At 39.0% G+C, this 21,122-nt stretch overlaps 1 protein-coding gene across 1 annotated transcript in view; it reads left to right on the top strand.

Annotated features, from left to right (window-relative positions):
• DNAH11 (dynein axonemal heavy chain 11) overlaps positions 1-21,122 on the top strand; it is a 4,606,558-nt gene that overhangs the window by 1,648,157 nt on the left and 2,937,279 nt on the right. The window contains exon 40 of the mRNA XM_044065542.1: positions 9,704-9,836. Within this exon, the coding sequence (XP_043921477.1) occupies positions 9,704-9,836 (133 nt within the window). The remainder of the gene's footprint in view (positions 1-9,703; positions 9,837-21,122) is intronic.

The following is a 21,122-nucleotide window of genomic DNA, read 5'->3' as shown; positions in this document are numbered from 1 at the left end:
CATGTATTCCCATATTTAGACAACTGGCTTCTAACTGCTGAATCCAGGGATTTAGTACTGAGACACCAGTCATTCCTCTTATATCTAACAACTCACTTGTAAATTGCAATAAACGTCAATGAGAGCAAGCTATCCCCTACTCAGCACATAGAATTCATAGGCTGCCACATAGACAAAGTACATCAGATTGCAAAACTTCCCCTAACACAAGTTGAATCCAGAAGATCTGTAGCTCCAGGTGAAAAAACATCCCAGGCCCCAAGCCCGATTCATATTACGACTCTTAAGTCTAATGGCTTTCTCTGTAATTATAGTGCCATAGGCCAGATACCACATGAGAGTTCTACAGTGGAAATTAGCTGTATGTGGTCACAAAAACTATAGCCCCTTAACTACAGAGTTTGTTTGACTCAGGTCTGCTGATACCATATTCAGTGGTGAATTTTGTCCATTTCAGTTGCTCAGGGCAGACACTTCCATCCTCCTACTCCCAGAGCCACAGTCACCATGAACACTTCCCTTCTTGAATGGGGGGGCATTTCAAAGGGATGAATGTGGTCATCAATAGAGGCCAAATGTCACATCAGTGTCTTTGAGTTGAGAGCAGTCCTCCTTACATTGTAGGGATTTCAGGGCCTCCTACCCAGAGAAATGATTGTCATACACTCAGAAAACATGTCAGTGGTTTGGTACATCAACAAATAGGATGGAATGTACTCATACCCTATTTGCTGAGAAGCCATTTGAGTTTGGCAGTAGGTGATGTCTTCAAACCGGTTTCTAGTAGCAGTGCACATACCTGGGATGTTCAGTATTCTGGAAGACAAATTAAGCAGAACTGTACTATTGCCTCACAAGTGGTTTCTCAGCAGAACAGTAGCAGTGGAGATTTACAGTTGCTGTGACATTTTTACTTTGTACCTAAACAAGAAATACAGAAGTTACTTTGCACTCATCCCTTCACAGGGACAGTCACCTGAGATATGCTGTAGTCCATCTTTGTCCCCCAGGTCTCCTTTATACCTTTCTGCCAGTTCCCCTTATCAGTAAGTTCAGTCAGAAAGCTATGGAGTGCAAGACCAGGGTAATTCGCATTACCCCCTTCTGGTCTTGGCAGGTATGATTCCCTTCTCTTTGGCCTCATCTGGTGCACCAATGATGGGTTCTGGATCCATTTCCAGATCTCTTCAGTCACCTATCCAGACTACCTCTACTGGATCTCAAGACCCTAAAATTGACAGCATGGTTTCTACAATTCTAACGATTGCCAGAGATGCCAGGTTTTCTTTCCTGGTAGTCCATCTCATATCTTATTTTCAAAGAAACTCAGCCAAAAAGATTTACAAGAGTAACAGTTGGGCCTCTTATAAGGGACCAGATCAATTTTCAGCACTTTTACCTGAAATTTTGGAATTTCTATCAGATCTGTTCAGGGCTGGCTCAAGTTGCTCTATAATTAAAGTCCAGCTAGCAGCCATTTCAAATTTTCACATAGGGCTCAGCAGTACATCTCTTGCTTCCCTCAAAGTGATCAAAGCTTTCCTTAGAGGAACCTTTTTATTGAGACCCCTGATTTGTGATCTGACCCCTCCCTGGGATATTACTAGCTTACTCCAATCCCTAACCCAAAAACCTTTTGAACTAGCAGCATCTGCAAACATAAACTTTCTTTCATGGAAATCGATTTTTTCTGGTTGCCATTACATCTGCAAAATGTGCGTTAGAATTACAGGCACTCTCTTGTAAATCTCCTTTTCTTATTTTTCACAAAGACAGAGCATCACTGAGGACAAATCCTTAGTTTCTTCCCAAAGTAGCTTGAACCAATAGATTGATTTTAACAGTTTTCTTTCCAAATTTTACCATCAAAGGAGAACATATTCTACATACCTTAGATGTTCATAGATAACTCAGATTCTGTCTCCACTGCACTAAGAGTTTCAGAAAATCAGATCAGTTGTTCACATCCTTCTTCAAGAACGAGTTTGCACAATCGGTATCTAAGCTAACCCTACCAAAATGGTTGGCAGACTGCATTTCATTTGGCTATGATTCACAAGTTCTGTCTTTACAATCAAACACATACCAGGGTGATGGCAACTTCAGCCACATTTGCAAAAAAAAGTGCCTGTCAGTGACATATGCACTGCAGTAACTAGGTCCTCATCTCATACCTTAGTATCTCATTATAAGTTAGATGTGCAGTGTAGAACTGGCACATCTTTCGTCTCTGCCATACTCGGGAATGTCCTTCCTTGAGACGCCCCAGGTCCCTGTCAGGTAGCTTAGGAATCTGTCCTACATATTGAATCAGATGAAAGAAGACAACATCAGATACGAAAGTTAGGTACTTAACTATAACTATAGCTCCATGTTATCTTCTTTTCATGTGGTTTAACTCCCCTGTTATCTTCTTTTCATCTGGTTCAACTCCCCTCCCTCCCTCCTCTCCCCTGCTAAATTGTCATTGTTTCTTTTTAGGGATCTGCTAGACTTTCTGTGGATCTTGTCTAACCCGTTTGCAACTCTTAGACTATATAGTGACATGTAATTTTACTCTTTAGCCTTTCCAATTTTGATCATCCAGCAAACTCAGTCTGAGGTAATTCAAACAGGAGAGAGGATTGTGGGCAGGGTCGGACTCAGAACTCTCAGATCCAATACCTTGGTATAATGCACCGAGGTTGGATCTGACCAGATCCAACAAAACATATGCTGAACCAGACGAAAAGCAGACAACATGGATCTATCATTTTGGTAAATGCATTTCTTAAGCTGGTCTGCAATAGAAAATTGATATAAATTATATCTGCCACCATTACAATCATTATTATTGCAGGAAATATCAGAGTATACACCATGATTTACAGGTGGAAGGGGACTTTCTGGTCTTCATATTCTTTTTCAGGTTCTGGGTGTGGCTAATGTTATGTTTTTTAATCTTTTTTTTTTCTCTAAATTTACATCTCATGCCAATTGACAGGACAAAGAAAAGTGTCAAGGCATGAAATTCAAATTTATTTAAGTGCTTGAACCCAAGCACTGTACAGCTTGCGGTTAATATAAGTAAACAAATACACAATGCAATAAAATAAGAAAAACAAAGACTCGGTGAAAAATAACAAAAAAAAAAAAAAAAAAAAAACCCACAGTCAAGAACAAGTATATACAAGCAAGGCAGTAGCACTGTAAACTAGTTGTAGTATTTTGATTTTCATTGTGGAGCCTAAACCAATATAAATGAATTAAGTTATGAAAGTACTAATTAAAACGTATAAGCCTTTAGGGAATCTTGGGAATTCTCAGAGTTGGTCACACCCTCACACCCTTAGCCAGCCAATTAGTAGATTCAAAAAAGTATGGACCCTGATAAGAACAGAAATGAATCACAGAAATTTCAAGGTGAACTTTTGGAAGATAAAGTGCCAGGACTGAAACATCTAATACTAGCTCAAAAGGTGTTGCAGACAGGGGTAACCCAAATTATGTAGGACAAGGTAGACCAGAAACAGTACTTTATAGATGATATACTTCTAGATTACTAAACAGTGCAGTTCACACAAGCCGAGCATAATATAATGGTGTGTAAGAACCCAGTAAGAAGCTAGGCAACAGAATTTTTCACAAGCTGCAGGTGGTCTAGTTCTGAATTAGGAACCCCCAGGTACAAGGCATTACAATAGTTTAGCCGGGAGGAAATAAAAGGCATGTATCACTATGGGAGATAAGGTGCTGGAATTTGGTGTTAGATGGGGACAGTTTTCCTTAGGTGGAGAGAACAACACTTAACAGCAGAACTATGGTCCTTCAGGGTCAGCTTATTGTCAGTAACCATTCCCAGATCACACAGGTTTGACATAAATTGGAGACTGTTCCCACAATTAGTAATATTAGGGAGGCAAGGTTTCTATTAATGAGTCTGTATTGCAGTGTGGATAACCATGGCAAGTGTTTTAAACATGCTGAGTTTAACACCATTTTTGCCTAACTGTGAGTGGATTCATTCTGTGTGCTCTGATAGCTGGTTGAGAGCTGACAGACAATTCTGAGGAAACAAGAGGTACAACTGCAAGTCATCAGCATAGCGATGGTAATGCAACCCTTTTATAACTTATAATTTCTTTCAACAGAAGTTTGGAGACAGTGGATGTTAGAGCAGAGGAGGGATCCCTGTGGGATCCCCCCAGTAATGAGGGTAAACTGCTGAGGAATTAACCCTAGATGCAACCCTCCATGTGCATCCAGACAGGGAGGAGACAAACTTGTGCTTCACAACTCTAGAAATTCCACAGTAATACTCCAGCTAGACCAGTTAGTTAGAATAGTCCACTGTATCAAATACTACCAGGAGATCAAGTACTAAGATGTAATAATGATGTTGGTCACTTCCTAAGAGGAGAAAGTTAAAGTACTATGTTAGGCATGAAACATGGATTGGAATGGATTATTGATGCCCTCTGTCAGATATGTTTTTGGCTAAGGATACATTATTTTCTTGGGAACATTAGATTTCCAGACCACTGTGTTCAAGACTTGTCTTTTTGAGGACAGGACTGACCATTGCCTCCATCAATGAAAATGAAAATGCCACACTTTTTAGAAAGGTGGAGATATATGGTGGAAGATTAGACCTATTGTCTCTAGACAAGGTCAAACTAAGTCTGGTTAGACAAGGATCCAGTCCTCAAGTAGTGTCATGCATACTAAAGAGCATATGCATAAAAAAATATCATATTCAGGAATTAAAAACCCGTTACATTGAAAACCTGAGTAAATTGTCCTTAGTATTTGAATGAAACATACAGTGTATGTTGTCTCATTCTTGTCCTCTGCTGCAGTTAAATGGTCCGGTGTGGCACATATGTTGGGAATAATTATCTGATCCAGCCCATCTAGCAGGAAATCCCAACCTGTAAAAACATATTAAAGTTACTGCATACACCATAACCTTCCATGCACTGAGTAATGTAGCACAATACCAGACACCTCTCCATGGATACTAGAATAAAAAAGGGAAAGAGTGCAGAATGAGAGTGTCCTGGACTGTGCTGCATCTACAACTAATTCTCCCTTCATTCTTTTGATGCTTGTACCTTTGGTCACCTTTCCTCGGACTCTAACACCCTCATGTTTAAGAAATGCATCCTTAGAAAAGCATTTGCTTACTTACTGCATCATTATGAAAGATTTCTTTATGCCTCCCCTGTGCTACTCGCCATCAATTCCTATCCCCAGTCACACTGTTGACCCATTCACTCCCTGAGAACTGTTTATCCCATTCATTCCTTTGGTCTGAGATTTGGGCAAGCCAGTAGTAGGAACCTTCATCCGCATTTTAAGAATCTGAGTTTTATTCTTAAGAACTAGAAACACCTTACACATGCCTGTGCCGTATAAGGGGCTAGTGTGCAGTGTGTAGTTGCAATGTACATGCCTCCATTCACACACGACCAATTGATTCTGTACTACTTGTACATAGCACCTCCATTTGATCACTTGTCTTCAAAAGGATTCTTCTGGTCATCCCTAGCCTACATTTCTTTGACATGAACTGTCGTCCATCAAGAAGATAGTATCCACAGTGCCCTTGCATCAATAGTATAGTTGTTGGATCTCATTGTATTTATGCTTTTCTTGTAGGCAACAATTGCCACTAAACTAGACTTGTACTACTCTTGAACTGAATGAAGGTTTCATAGTTTCATAGTTTAGTTTCATAGTTTAGTAGGTAAGTCTTAGACTTGTAATGGAGCATCAAGTTTGTCCAAGATTATCTAGTGCCACAGAAAACTGGACAGGTGATCCAGAATCTTAATACTTTATTGTTTCATTAATGCAGACTGCAAAAATATATGAATTCAAAAGCCAGGCATTTCACTGGGCAACTCACAACCTGTTTAATATTTGCTGGAAGTATATGGACTAACCTCTGTAACCTCTGTAAAAAATGACAAGGACAGTTCCATTGAGAACTGTACCACAGCAGAATAACTTAGACTGCTGCAGCAGCTTTGCATGGTTTTCTGGACACCTCTAGCTCTAGATCTGCATTTGGAACCATGTAGTACTTTGCTCTGGCCTCTTGGCCACCACTCAGAAAAATACTCTGAGTGATGAGCCAGCTATTTTTCTGACCACAGCCTTCCAGTGCATTTCTTAGTGTGCAGGACTTTTGAAAGTGGGAAAAATGTCTATCAGATGTTCACAGTTGCAGAACCTGTTTCAGGAAAATGTGAACTGAGGTAAGTAGTGGAAATGTGACTTATCCTAGACTATGGCGGAAGATTAACAGGGCATACAGCTAGTGTAAAGTTTTTCTTGTCCAGCATGTTGTTTTCCTACTGCTCAGAACATCTTGCTGCTTGTGTAAATGAAGCCATGGCGTAATCACATAGTAACAAATTTGATAGTACAACAGATTTTCTGATTTAATAGGCCAGAATGCTTTTAATGGATTAAACAAAAGAGGCAGTCCTCCATCTCCAACATATCTTTAATGGTAAACAGTTCATTTGCTATTTCATTCTGATTTAGAGACATATCTGTACATACACTGACAGTTGTCCAAACCAACAGCCTCAAGGTTTTCTATTTGTCTGAGTTGTTTGGTCTAACAACTCTTTGCTATGGGAAGGCCACCTGTAATTACCAAAAACAGTGAGGAAGTTAGAGACTACCAGCTGCTGGCAGAGAGGGAATCTTGTCTCTGCCAGTTACCATCAGACCTCAAGATAAGTTCTAATATTCTTGACTGTGTAGGAATTGGTTCTGAGAGGGGTTACACTTCATACAGTAAGCATAGAAGAGCCATCTTCAGTTAGTGGCATGGGGATACCTATGACATAGCATGAGGCAAACCTGTAAGAGGCAGAGGTGGGCATGCCATGTCTGTGTTGATACCTCTGATTTTTTTTCCGCTCCACATGACCACCTGTGAAAACTTGCTAAGAGACATAAAATCCAGTCCTTTTCTCTAACTCCTTCCTGAGACTAGACCAGCAGGCTCACTGGTCTTATCCCACATTGCTATTATTTCCTGTAATGTTCTCAGTATGGATAATTAAGGAACATATTGTACCACTCATTCATCTGTAAATGGAGTAATAAAGAAGATTTCTAGTTTTCAAGAATTAGCATTTTCAGAACCAAAGATGCCGCAATAACCTCATGTAACATTCGCAAGGCTTACCAATAAAAAAATATGTTAATCCTCTGTTGCGAGCATTGAGATGACTCTGTGGGTATGACTTTCCCAGACTGCTCCAAACCATGCTCTTTCTCATCATGCATAGCTCTAACCATGTTCTGTGGTTCTTAATCAGACTTTAATGTTGGTTAGTAAAAATGACTCCGGGCTACACCTTTGCTTTATTGATGATATTATTTTGGTTTTGTGAACAAGTAATGCTTTTATTATTTGTTGCTTGAGATTGAAGTTTCAATAATTTTCGTTTTAAAAAATCTACTTTTACTTTATGTTGGAGAGAACTTTCAAATACAAGGAATTGGCTAGGTTTGCAGTGGTCTGCAGATTGATTGCATAATACTTACCTATTTATCTATAAAAGCAAGGAAGGATCCACTGTCTTTTTTTCTGGTCTTCTCCCACATTTATCATTTAACCACATAAACTCTAAATTTGGATTCACTTTGAGTCACCAAAGGCATTTATATCAAATGCTGTTTGGTACAAAACACACTTTAGTCAGTTTTAACAGATATATATATATATAGTACAAGAGGGCATGTCCCCCAATGATGGGGGAAATTCTCCCCAGCTTATGTATACCAACTCCAAGGTTGCACAACAGTGAGGAAAAGTGCAATGTCAAAGATCGCTGAAAGTGGATTTCAGCAATCTTTTATTCTACATACTGCATTTACTATAATTACCTTTAGTGATGCAGTTATAACGCCTAAATTCCTGTGATGTAGATCGCATGTATTTTAAAAACTGTTCTGCATTCTGAATATAAAAATAAAAACTGATTTTGTAAGTTGTAAAAATTCCAATGATCGTCTTGAGCCAAAGCAAATTTTATTACATAATTTGTGCCTTACTTTGATGGAGATTGCAGGAGATGTGGCAGAGAAAGTTATCATCATCTGTTTCACATATTAACTTAAACAGATGGACGAAGATGATAAATCCTTATCCTTCACTAGTAACCTCACAGGGGAGCTCTTTTTTGGATTGGTCTATCTGTTGGATTTATGTATATGAGCATTATTGTCCAGACTCAACAAGTATTTTGGACAAATGAACATGTGGTCAGAAGTCACCCCTCTACTAGAAACAAGTTTTAAATTATGGAATACCCCAGGCCTGATGGTACACTTGTACATGCCCACTAATTCCCAGGAAAGGAGACCACTTAGGCAAGCTGTCCCAGAATCTTCAGGCCCTTTGGAAAAGAATGTGATCAGCCCAGCATACAAATCTAGTTTGTCTTGAGAAGTGTCTCGTTTCTTAGACTGGTATAAGAAGGCCTGTGGGTTAGCAACATTTGCTGTTTGTTCACTGGAGATATTTGTGATTTGTATCTCAATTATAGACTACAGTTGTCTCTCAGATAATATACTATGTGATCTTACTCCCAGATATTTCAGAGATACCTGGCATTTGGACTGAGTTTTACAACTAATACATGAAAGAGTGGTGAAATTGACAAAAGGTATTCCTGGGTATATTGGATGCTCATTGCTATCTTTGTTATTCTAATAGAGGTAAGTATATTGGAAAGGGAATTCAGCTGTTTGTCTTAGTTTCAGAAGAGAAAGCTGTTTGCCTACAAGTAGTACTTCTTGTTATGTCTGACCAATTGTATACATGTAAGAAAGTTTTTAATATAGCTGTAGTTGCTATACTAGGCATGTGGAATGCATGGCTGACCTGTATTCACAATCTACATGTTAGTGTTGTACCAGTGTACTATTGTGCCAACACTTTCATCAGCCTCTTCACATCAAGCTTATACAGCCTTTAATTCCTTGAACAGGGTTGGAGCTGTCAGTGTTTTTCAAGGAATATTGGTATGTTTTTATTAGTTGTACTTAATGAACTCCCTGTCCTGTAGTGTTCTCATTATCTGATAGTTTTAATGCCTCTTTAGACTTTCATACAGTTGTGTTACTTGCTACCATTATCCTCTTAAAGTAAAACATTTTTCTCACATAATTTAATCATACCGGCATAATTCTTGGAGTTAGGCAGAACCTTTTGCAATAGGTGAAGCTTTAACACCCCTGTCCATGTTTCTGTTTTTTTCATGCATTTATTTGCTTGTTTGCGTCTATCATTTTAAGTTTATGGGCTTCAAGTTCCCAGTTGTTTTTATCATAAAAAATGCTTTGCCTTTCAGGAAAAGGAGGAGATGCAAGAAACTGTCTGCATTGTATATTTGTTTTGCTATGATAAATGCAAGAATGGGAATGGTCCCTTTCACAGCATATTTGTGGATGTCCTTTGCTATGTATTGTTCGGCATGGCATGCACAAGTTCTGCCAGTATTAGTTGACACAGAAGCCTGTCATCATAAAACTGTTATACTAGCATTTGCTTTTTACTCTTTCTTCTGTTTTTTTTTCCACTTTTGATTTTATTAATTTATATTTTTCTGTTCATTTCATTAACTTTAATTGTTAATTTAGGAAAAAGTATGATTGCTATTTTTACAGTAACCTTACTTCTGTAATTTTGTAGATTTTGAGAACTCTGAACCGTACTTACATGAATCTGAAAAGAAAACCTGTTTGGAATGATCTCAATCCAAAGTCTGTTACTACAGACGAACTGTTTGGTTTTATACATCCTGCTACTAGAGAGTGGAAAGATGGTAAGTAATGCTACATTTTTAACAATATTTCTTGGGAAAGTACTGGATGTTTGACATTTAATAGTCATGCTTTCTCCACATCTTGGAACAAGCTCCCTCTCCATATCAGAACTCACCAAACCTCACCCAGTTTCAAACTAGCCCTAAAGGATTACCTACTCAATTCCTGGACCTGCCCATGTAAAGACCCTACTTGAGTCAATTCTTACCCAGCATTCTTTCTCCCAGCAGGCCTCTGTCTCCATTTCCTGCACCTTAGACTCTCCTGGCTGTATGTTTCTACTTCCGTATCACTAACAATGTACCTCTTTTTTAATCAGTGATCACTGCATCAGACAACTCTTATCTATGTCTTTCATCCTCTTACCTTGCTCCTTCCCCACCTCTTTCCCCTACTTGTCTCCACAGTATAAGTAAGCTTTGCCTACTTACTAGCTCCTTCCTTTCCCTTTCCTTCTATTTCTTACCATACAACTATATCATCTGCATGTTGTTTTACAATTACTAAATGTACCTTTGTAACTGAATGTTAATAAACAAGATTCTATTCGTTTATTGTTTTTATCTGTATTGCTCTTCTGTAACAAATTGTAATCTTTGTATCTGGAGCTTTTCTCCTCGGGTCTCTGCTGAAAAAGGGCATTTGCCCAGCCAGACTAACCCGGTTAATAAATGGTAAATGAATAAATACATAAATAAATGCATTTGGCTGATGTAAATTCATTACCAATTATTTTATTCATTTACCTAGGTAAGTTCTGTAGGTATCTTATTTCAAAAATACTGGTGATTTTAAGTGACTTTTTCATTCACGATATGCTATAGGAAACTGAGAGGAACCAACTCCATTATTAGTATATTATAACTCCTTTCCCCTACCCACTATCCAACCTCCTCTTTAAAACTCCTACAGATGCATTATATATTATCACACGTTACTTGTAATTGCCTAGCACCTGGCTGACGTATTCTAACTCCTTTCCCCTACCCACTATCCAACCTCTTTAAAACTCCCACAGATGCACTATGTATTATCACACGTTACTTACCAACTCACTGCCGCCTACTGCCCACTGCCCCATCTATACCCACTTACTCTCCCCTAGACTAAGTTGAAAAGCTTTCCCTTAAAATGTCAATGCACCTCATGTGAACTTGTCTATATTCTCCTTTTTTAGTTTTTCCTTTCTTGTCTTATCTTCAGTACATTTTCAAGATTATCTGTACTAAACATACTGTATGAACAATAATCAAATATTACTACCTGCTATACTTTTAATTGTATGTCTAAACCACTATGCTTATGTAAATATCTTATGCAGTTTTATAACTGAATGTGTAAATGTCTTATGTATAGTATGCTAACAATTGTTCTGGAGCTTTTCTCCCCGGGCCGCCATTGAAAACAGACAGCTCTGTCCAGTTGGACCTTCCCGTTAAACAAATGTAAAATAAAATAAAATAACTAGTGAATGGAGCTTGTTAGCCTTAACACTGTATGTGCTGCCATCTGACCTTGTGATAATCTAAGAAAATCTTGCACTAGGACCACACCTTTTTCCCTTAAACAGGGAGTAGGAGTGCAAGAATCTGGCACCCTTTGTCAGATCTCAGAGAAGGATTCCCATTGCACCCATTTTAAAGTTATTTTGACTTGTGACACTGTTGTTTTTATATTGTTATTGGCATATTTGTACAGCTGAATCCTATAGAGTATTAAATGTTACCAGTGACTGCAACTCTCCATTCTCCCTTTGGTGTGTTTCTAGTCTTGTTTCTAGTATTGGACCCTTGGTGCTGTTCTTTAAAGTGCTGGGACTTGGTACTGACTTGCAGAAAGTATTCCTCTTTGTTTCCTTTTTGACTGAGTCTGTTACTTCAAGCACAATTAAGGAGAGTTAGGGAGGCACTTCAGTTCTGTCATTGTTCAGGGTCAGATGTAAAACAGGAGAGCTTCTCTGCAGCTTTTTCAAAAAATTGACATTTTCTGGTCCTACAGGTTATGAGAATATTTCTCCAGGTTGACACCCCCCACTGGTGACTGTAGACAGACATGTAGCAGTAGTGTAGTATCTAAACAAAGAGGACAGAAATTGCACCAGTTCCCTTTAATCAAAGATGTTTGCTGTATAGAACTTGTTCACTATCCATCCCATCTGTCATGTGATGTTTAGGTTTCAGGGAAATCCAGAGCCCTTTTGTCACCCCATCATAAACTGGAATTCTAACAAGCTTGAGAGAAATTTCAGCTTGCCTTCTAGAAGTGAGTCATCCTTGAAGCTGACTCATTTGCATTTTGTGAGACTGCAGTTCTGTTTCATTTTTCCCATGAACTTAGGCTGGCATCAGAAGCTAAGGATAGTTACAAATCTTTCCTTAGCTATGTCAGGAAGATACAAAGTAACATCTAGCATTGAGATTTGTTGCATAGCAGTTGTGATACCTCTTCAGAAGGATGGTCCCACCACAGACCCGAAGAATTACAGACCCATCAACCTGATGAGCCTCATCTGCAAGGCCATCTGATAAACCTAGTTAATTTTATTTAGAGGGCAATTCAAGCAATGGACAGTGGTCATGTTGTTCATACAACGTACCTTGACCTTGCCAAAATATTTGAAAATACACCACTACACCACATGCCAACATTTTCAACAAGCTACATACACTCTGGTTGATCTCTATGTAATTAGATAGCTAATTGGATGAGGGACACGCCTGCAGTGTGAGGATTGTAGGCATAGCCTCAAAGAGCACGAAACTAAACAGTGGGGGTACTACAGGGTTCCATGCTAGTACCTTTGCTGTTTGGTATATAACTCTCATCTCCAAATCAAAAATCAGCAAATCAGGTTAACCAAGTTTTAGACAATTGCAAACTGGGCATTGTACTTGAATTCCCTTGTGATATGCAGAAGCTGCAAAGTGAACTTGCACATATTAATAGCTGATTAACAACTTTTTAAAATAAATTATAAGACATGCAATATCTGCTGCATTTGTCACGCAAACCGTCCAGCTTATACAACAGAAAATGTTCCATTCCAAAGTGAAGATGATTTGAGAAACCTTGGAACATGGGTGATAACTCCTAATACTTTGAACATCATGTTGCAGCAATGGTCAGGAAATTCTTCTGTCTGACACAGCTAATCATAAAGGGTATTTCTTCTACGTCCAAAGAAGTCCTGACTCCTCTATATTCTGCAGTGATCGGGCCCATTATAGAATACAGTGCCGTCTTTTGAATGTACTATACTAAAACATCCAGCAGCCAGAGGAGAGAGACTACAAAGATTCCTGACAAAAAATATCTTTGGACTAAAGGACCTGATCTATGAAGATAGACTGGAGGCCTTGTTCCTGTATTCACTTTCCTACTGACGCCTTAGCAGTGTTCCTTGCCTTGCCTTCCCAGCTATTAGGGATCAGAAAGTCCAAGACCTCTTATTTCTCCACCAATCAAACAGTCCTGTGAACACTAGAACTAGAGATCTGAATTTGCTTTAGCAAGTAAACAAATGACATTGGAGAGAGATTCATCATGTAGCAAATACCCCTTCTCTGGAACAAATTTCCTCTCCAGATCAAAAAATGTGGCACACTACCTTCTTTTAAGGAGTTAGAATGGTATTTATAAATCCCCCCCCCCCCCACACTCACACACACACACACACACACACATAGGTATGACTGGCCTATCACTTCTTGAAAATGAGGCAAGGTCTAACTGTGGGTGCTAATAAGGTATAAATGGCCACGTGGCTCAGTTGCTTTGCTCATTCTATGATTCTGTGATCCAAATTTTGGTACCACCAACAAGCAAAGAGGAGAGTGGTTGGTATTTTCTTACTGATAAATAGAAAGGAATAGTTTCTGTAGACTTACTGTGCATTTTAGTACTTTTTCGGCCCTCTATGCCTGTGAGTCATCTAGTAACCACACAGCTGTCCTCATTTTTTCCCCATCACCAGGGAAAGAGCCATTCACAGTGAGGCAGTGATTCAGAGAGCCAGGAGATGTAGTTTTGTTTTCTGATAATAATCCTTCCTCTGGCATCTGATGTGAGGATCTGCATTGCCTTTTCTTTTGGGTATTCTGTTTCCTGCATATGTTCTGTAAAGGCTGAAGAGGCAGATGCATATTCTCAGTGCATATTGCTACTTGCTACATCTATCTGTCCAGTAGGTGCCAGTATTACAGTGAGCTAGACTGTCTCTCTCTCTCTCTCAGTATGAGCATGTCGGTGTCGGCCACTACTTCTTCCCTTCTTCATTAGGTAATCTGGCACCCGAATCAGTAGTTGATATCATGCCATCTGGGTCACATTTAGGACTTTATCTCTGTCTTCACAGTTGCACTGACTATCTTTCTTTGGATTGCTTGCTAGCCTTGTACCTTCTGGTAAAACTGTATGTAGAATGTTCAATATGTATTCTAGTGGTACCTTTATGTGACACAAAGTTTAGTTTCAGGCCTTTAGAATCCTCTTCTCCCAAGAGGTGAACATGATCTGAGAACTATTTTTTCAGTGCATTGAGAAAATCACTGTCTTCCCCTTATGGTCTTATTCTTCTTTTTTGGTGGTGATTCAGTTATAGAGCCTCCCATAAGAAATCGTGGAAGTCTTTGAAAGTGCCAGGAAAGCTTATTGCAGGATCGCTTGTTTGGCTATGTGGAGAAGATGTTTCATTTGGATCAAACGATATTCTATTCCTCCTTAGCAAATCAGTATCTACATCTGGCAGCCTTCTTTTAGGTCTTCATTTAATCTAGGCTTCAGATGTGATGTAGACAAAGTGCATACTGTAGATCAAGATGTATGTATACCTTTAAGAAGCTTTCTAGGGGCTTGCACAAGAGTATAAATACTGAGCACGTGCGAGTCTGACTGCCATTTTGTAAGCTGTTGAGATGTAAGCATATGTATGTCTGTGCAGTCTGTCTGTTAAACAGTTTGTTTATATTTTGTACTGCTGCTGTCCATCCTGATATGTTTCTACATAATAAAGCAGTTAAATGAACTACCCCATCTGTTTGCCTTTACATTTGAATCCAGATGAGCGACATGGTGTCAGAATGGGATCCAGTTTCAGATCCAGATACAGGAGTGAAGGCACTCAGTTAAAGGTGGAGGAATACAGAGGGGTGAATCATCCCTACTGCACGTATAACTTGAAAAAAAGGTCAGGAATGAATTTCAGGTATCAAAGCTTACTTAAATAAACCATCATCTAGTTGTACTGGCTGAGTCAAGGGAAGACCCCGAGTGCTTAAAACGTAAATTTAGAGAAATGTATAACACCCAAGCAAATATTACAATGGAAAGGCACTAATTTTACACAAGATCAAATGTCTAGTGGAACTTTTGCAGCATAAATAGCTGACTTGAGAAACAAGGCTATAAATATGCAGATTTGGTGATTTAAGGGATGAGTTAATAAAAGACAGATTTGTGTGTGGTATTAAAGATAATACTGTGAGACAGAGTTTGCTTCATGACAGTGATTTAATTTTGAATAAAGCCATAGCCATTTGTCAGATATATAAGCTTACAGAAAAGCACACAGATATGCTTACAAATGAGAAATGGATGCTTCCAGTAACTTCTAAAGCTAACGTTGATAGTATGCAGCAGGTGGTTAAAAGAAACAGGCCGAAGCACATGGCAACAACTGTAACCCCTGCAACACTCACTGGTAAACCAGTAGCTTTCTAACAAATTCCAGAGTTTGCAAAGTCTCAGTGAATCACAAGGCTGAGTCAGCAAACTCAAAGAATGGGGCCCCACCCAGTTTTATTGCTAACTGTCGTAATTGTGGCGGAAGTCATGAGTCTAAAAGAGAAAAGTGCTTAGCTTTTGGGCAGCAATGCCACAAATGTAATAAGTGGAATCATTTCAAAATATTTTATAAATCAAATAAGACATTCTTTTATTAAAAGAAAATATTCAGAGCGGCAAGTTGATCAGTTAGAAAGCTGTGACCCAACTTTTTATGTTGATGGTGTGTCAGTGTTTAAGAAACAATCAATGCAGTAGATTTATGGGCAAAGAATGACATATTTTGTACTGATTGGATAAATGGAAAACCCACAGAGCTCAAAGTTGATACAGGTTCAAAGTGCAATGTTATGTCAGTAGAAACATTTGCTAGAGTATGTGCTGGTGAGAAGCTTGATTTGGCAACGTGTGCAAAACTTGTTGCTTATGTTGGTGAAGAAATTTAGACTGAAGGTTCAGTACTGCTTTCATGTTACTCTGCTAGGAACAGTTATGACCTGGAATTTTATGTGGCCAAAGGGCACATACAGTCAATATTAGGACTCAGAGACAATTTGAAAAAGAGACTGCTTTCATTTAACAAAGATGTCCATCATGTTAGCTTGGAAGACTACTGTTCTAATTTCACCCAGTCTATTTTCAGTACCTATGCTGATCTTTTTGAATACAAACTAGACAAACTTCCAGTTGTGTACTCCATGAAGTTAGACCCAGAGGTCAGTCCAGTTATCAGACCAGCAAAGAAAGTTCCAATAGCTATGCAGAACAGAGTCATAGCCAAGCTAGATAACATGGTGCAACAAGGTATAATTTGTCCAGTAATGAACCAACCGAATGGGTATCCTCCATGGTGGTAGATCATAAGAAAAGCTGAGATGATATCAGAATATGTATTGATCCACGAGATTTAAACAAAGCACTAAAAAGACCTCATCATCCAATGAGTACAGTTGTAGAAGTCATTGCTCTCATGACAAATGCCACTGTTTTTGTTGTGTTGGATACAAAAAGTTCATTTTGGCAAATACTGCTTGATCGAAAATCCTCATTGCTGACCACTTTCAGTACTCCTTTTGGCAGGTACAGATTTTTGAGAATGCCATTTGGGATAAATTCTGCCAGTGAAATCTTCCAGCATACAGTGGAGCAAATTTTTTTCTGGGTATCCGTGTGCTATTATATTAGATGGTATATTAGTAGGATTTAATGGTGAAGCTGAGCATGACAGAAACCTCAAGAAAGTTCTGGAAAGAGCACGTCAAGTGAATCTTAAGCTGAATCTTCAGAAGTGCAAATTCAGGCTATGAGAAATCACTTATGTTGGTCATTTATTTACCAGCTTCGGCTCATAACCCGATCCTTCCAAGCAAACTTCAATTCTTGAGATGCCAGCTCCAGACAGTGTTCAAGCCCTACAACATTTATTAGGCATGGTTAACTATCTAGGCAAGTTCATTCCAAACTTGAGCGAACTTTCAGCACCATTCAGTGAGTTAACACACAAAGATGTATCTTGGTCATGGTCAGAGCAACACCAAAGAGCATTTGATGTCCTGAAACAGACAATTGCCAGTCCGCCAACTCTCAGATACTATGATGTTCACAAACCAGTTACTCTTTTTTGCTATGCTTCAAAATTTTGTCTTGGTGCAGTCATTCTTCAAGAGGGTAGACCAGTAGCTTATGCATCAAGAACTCTTATCCAAACTGAAATGCAGTATGCTCAGATAGAGAAAGAACTCTTGGCAATTGTGTTTGCATGTTCTAAGTTCCAAGGTTATATTTTTGGTAGACCTATCCAAACTGAAACAGATCACCGACCTCTAGTCACTATTTTGAGAAAGCCTATGCATTCAGCTCCTGCCAGATTACAACGCATGATGCCCAAATTGCAAAAGTATAATTTCTTGTCTACATGAAAAGCAAACTTCTTTATCTTGCTGATACATTATCCATATCGCCCAGAACTACCACTGAACAGCATGAAAATGAGAAACTTGATTTTGAAGTCATGGAAGTGAGAAGTTTTTCTTCCACACATCTTAATGAGCTCAGAAGTCATACAGCCACAGACCCAATTCTTCAGAAACTCAACGACTTTATCAGCCAAGGATGCCCCTCAAAACAGTTTTGCTTACCAGTAGAAGTACAACCTTATTTTCCATACAGAGATGAGATTTTGTTTGACAATGGTATCATCATGAAAGGTCCTAAAGTTATTGTTCCAAAGTCCTTCCAACAAGAGTATATTACTATTTTGCATCGTGGCCACCCGGGAATAGACTGTACCAAAAGAAGGGTAAGAGGACTAGTATTTTGGCCTTCTATGTCGCAGGATATTGAGAGAGTACTTTCATCTTGTTCTGTTTGTAATAGTACAAAGCCACATCAACAGAAAGAGCCACTTTAGCCAGATTCCTGAACTCACTTGGTCGACAGTAGCTACTGACATTTTTGAGTGGAATGGTCAAAATTACTTGGTGTTAATAGACTTTTATTCATATATGTTCGAGATTGACCTACTTCCTAATCTAGCATCCAATAATGTCACTATTAAGATGAAGCCTCATTTTGCAGTTCATGGCAGTCCGCACAAAGTTATTTCTGACAATGGTACACAGTTTACAAGCCAGCAGTTCAAAAGATTTACCAAAGAGTGGGACTTTACTCATGTTACGAGAAGCCCTAAGTATCCACAGTCACATTCTTTGGCAGAACGCGCAGTTCAGAGTGTGAAACAATTACTAGAGAAGTCAAAACATGACAATAGTGATGTCTTCTTGAATCTCTTGAATCTCAGAAATGTTCTTCGTGATAAACATCTTGGTTCACCTGCACAAAAACTTCTGTTGAGACATACCAGTACCATGTTACCAATTAGTAGTCAATTGCTGGTTCCCTGTGTCAAGAACAACAGGTCAGTGAAAGCCAGTCTGTTGAGGAAGCACTTATCCCACAAGTCCTATTATGATAATACCAGCAAACCGCTCAGTCCAATTCATGAAGGAAAGATAGTGAGGATGCAGATGTCCAAAGGTTTCGAATGGATTGGTGTTGTGAAAAGTGCATGTCCAGAGCCGAGATCGTACATTGTGGAATCGCAAGGAGCAGAATTTTAGTGTAATCGGAAACATTTGATCCAGGAGTCCGAGCCTGTAGTGCAGTATCATACTTGCAAGAAAGACTGTATATCTTAGAGTGAGTTATTCAGCGTTCCATTTGCAGAGAATGTTCCAGTAAATATCCCTGTTCCTGAGAAGAATCCCAAAGTTCCAGAATCTGTTTGTTCATCAATGACTGCCCCTGTTGCTAAACCTAGTTCTGATTGTTATGTCATTAGATCAGGTATTATTTCTAGACCATGTTCCAGATACACAGCAACTTGGACGTGAAAACATGAATGTTGTATCTATTTCTTATTGTTTGAACAATTGCATGTCTCAATTCTCAAATGTCATTATAATGTGGACAATTCATTAAAGAGGGAGGATGCAGATCAATATGTATGTATAACTAGTGAGCATGTGCGAGCCTGACTGCCATTTTGTGATAAGCCATTGAGATGTATGCATGCATGTCTATGTAGTCTGTCTGTTAATCAGTTTGTTTATATTTTGTACTGCTGCTATCCCTCCTGATGTGTTTCCACATAATAAAGCAGTTAAACGAACTACCCCGCCTGTTCGCCTTTACATGTGAATCCAGACGAGTGACACGTACTTTTGTCTTTTTGACCTTCCATGATCTCATAGGTAAGACTATGTCTCACTGTGCTGATAAAACAGTTTTTGAAAGGGAGTCTTTCATCTCAGATGTACTTCTTATGAAGAAGAAGTTTCATTCTTGGAATTTATACATTCGTGGTTGCTACATTGTCCTTTCTGACTTTTATACTGACTTTTCATGCCCTCGACTGTTCAGTGTTAATTGTAGTTTTTATCTTCATGTGGTTCATAGGCAGAGAATAGAGTAGTTATTCTTGATCTTTGTTCCTTGTAAAGAAGGTGTGGCAGTCACCTAAGAAAGAAAATACTACATATATGTCTTACTACATGGTGTTCTGTCAGTAGAACAGCAAAAATGTTTTAGCCAGTGCAGTTTCACAAAGAGTTTTGGCTACTTCAAATGCTTGTTGTAGAAATATGTCCGCTTTTGGGAAATCTGTACAGAGTATTCAATCATCTGTGCACAACTTAAGCAAGCAGCATAGTCTGAACCTCTAAGCCAGAAGCAGAGCATCCTTTGCAAAGGTAATACTGGTGCTTTGAAATCTTTCCTGCCTGTTACAGACTTATTTTACCCCTATTAAGGTTATTTTTGGAATACTGCTCGAGCTTCCACCCAAATGTATCACTGACTATGAATGGCTCTCTCACAGTAATATATAACAGCTGAGTACTTAACTTGATTTTTGAGAAGCTTCTCTGTGGTAAGTTTTTTATTCCCAATTCCTATTGTTAGCTCAAGCCACAGCAAGAAATTATATAAGTAACCACAAAAAGTTTGTATTTTTTTTTTACTTCTGTAGTATATTTTCATTTGTTGACCATGATTCATCAGAGGGTCAAAACCCTTTTCTGATGAAGCTCGGAGAAAAGCTCCTTAACATTAATATTGTCAAATTAAAGGTCACAAACTAGGTACAGTTACAATAAAAGACACAGTAGATTATTTACAAATGTAGCAGTTAGTCATAGAAGACATATCTAATGATATATGTAACCACAGAAATAAGGTGCACAGTAATATAGCATTAGTTTTGGTACATAAATAAAAAAATAACACACAAAATATATACCCGAAAAGAAGAAACGAAAGAACTTGGGTTAGGGTAAAAAAATCATAGCAGTAGAAACTATGCAAGGGATATTTCTGGAAGAGGAAGTCAGAGAAGAGGTACAGTATTTTATACTGAAGGTATTTAATCATAGCCTCACCTCAGGCTTCATGCCCACTGAGTGGCACACAGCTACAGTTATCCCACTCCACAAGGGGGGCTCCGCCTTGGATCCCGGGAACTACCGTCCCATCAATCTGACAAGCCATGGAAGTTATAAACAATGACATTGGCAACCTTAAAACACTGGACCCCACCTAGTTTGGGTTCGTGAAGGGCCGATCTTGTCTCTTGAACCTGATTGACTTCTTCGAATCAGTCTCCAGAGCTGGACGAGGGTAAGGTGGTCCACACAGCCTATCTGGACCACACCAAGGCCTTTGACACCATCCCCCACTCTGTAATCATAGATAAACTTACTAAGTTGGGCATAAATCCCTACATCACTCGATGGGTTGCCAACTGGCTTACTGACAGAACCCAGACTGCAAAAGTAACCGATTCCAAATCCATCTCCAGACAAGTGACAGGTGGAGTACCTCAGGGTTCATTCCTGGGACCGCTCTTGTTTGTAATCTACTTCTCTGAAGTACAGGCCAACACTAAGGGACTCTGGCTAACAAAGTTCGCAGATGACTGCAAACTGGGAGCCATTATTGAATCCCCA

The sequence above is a fragment of the Protopterus annectens genome, chromosome 3.part0 (assembly GCF_019279795.1).
Source record: "Protopterus annectens isolate FY-2018-M chromosome 3.part0, PAN1.0, whole genome shotgun sequence".
Lineage (NCBI taxonomy): Eukaryota > Metazoa > Chordata > Ceratodontiformes > Protopteridae > Protopterus > Protopterus annectens.
Note: the sequence above shows the minus strand (reverse complement) of the source record. Positions and strands in the feature narration are given on the sequence as shown.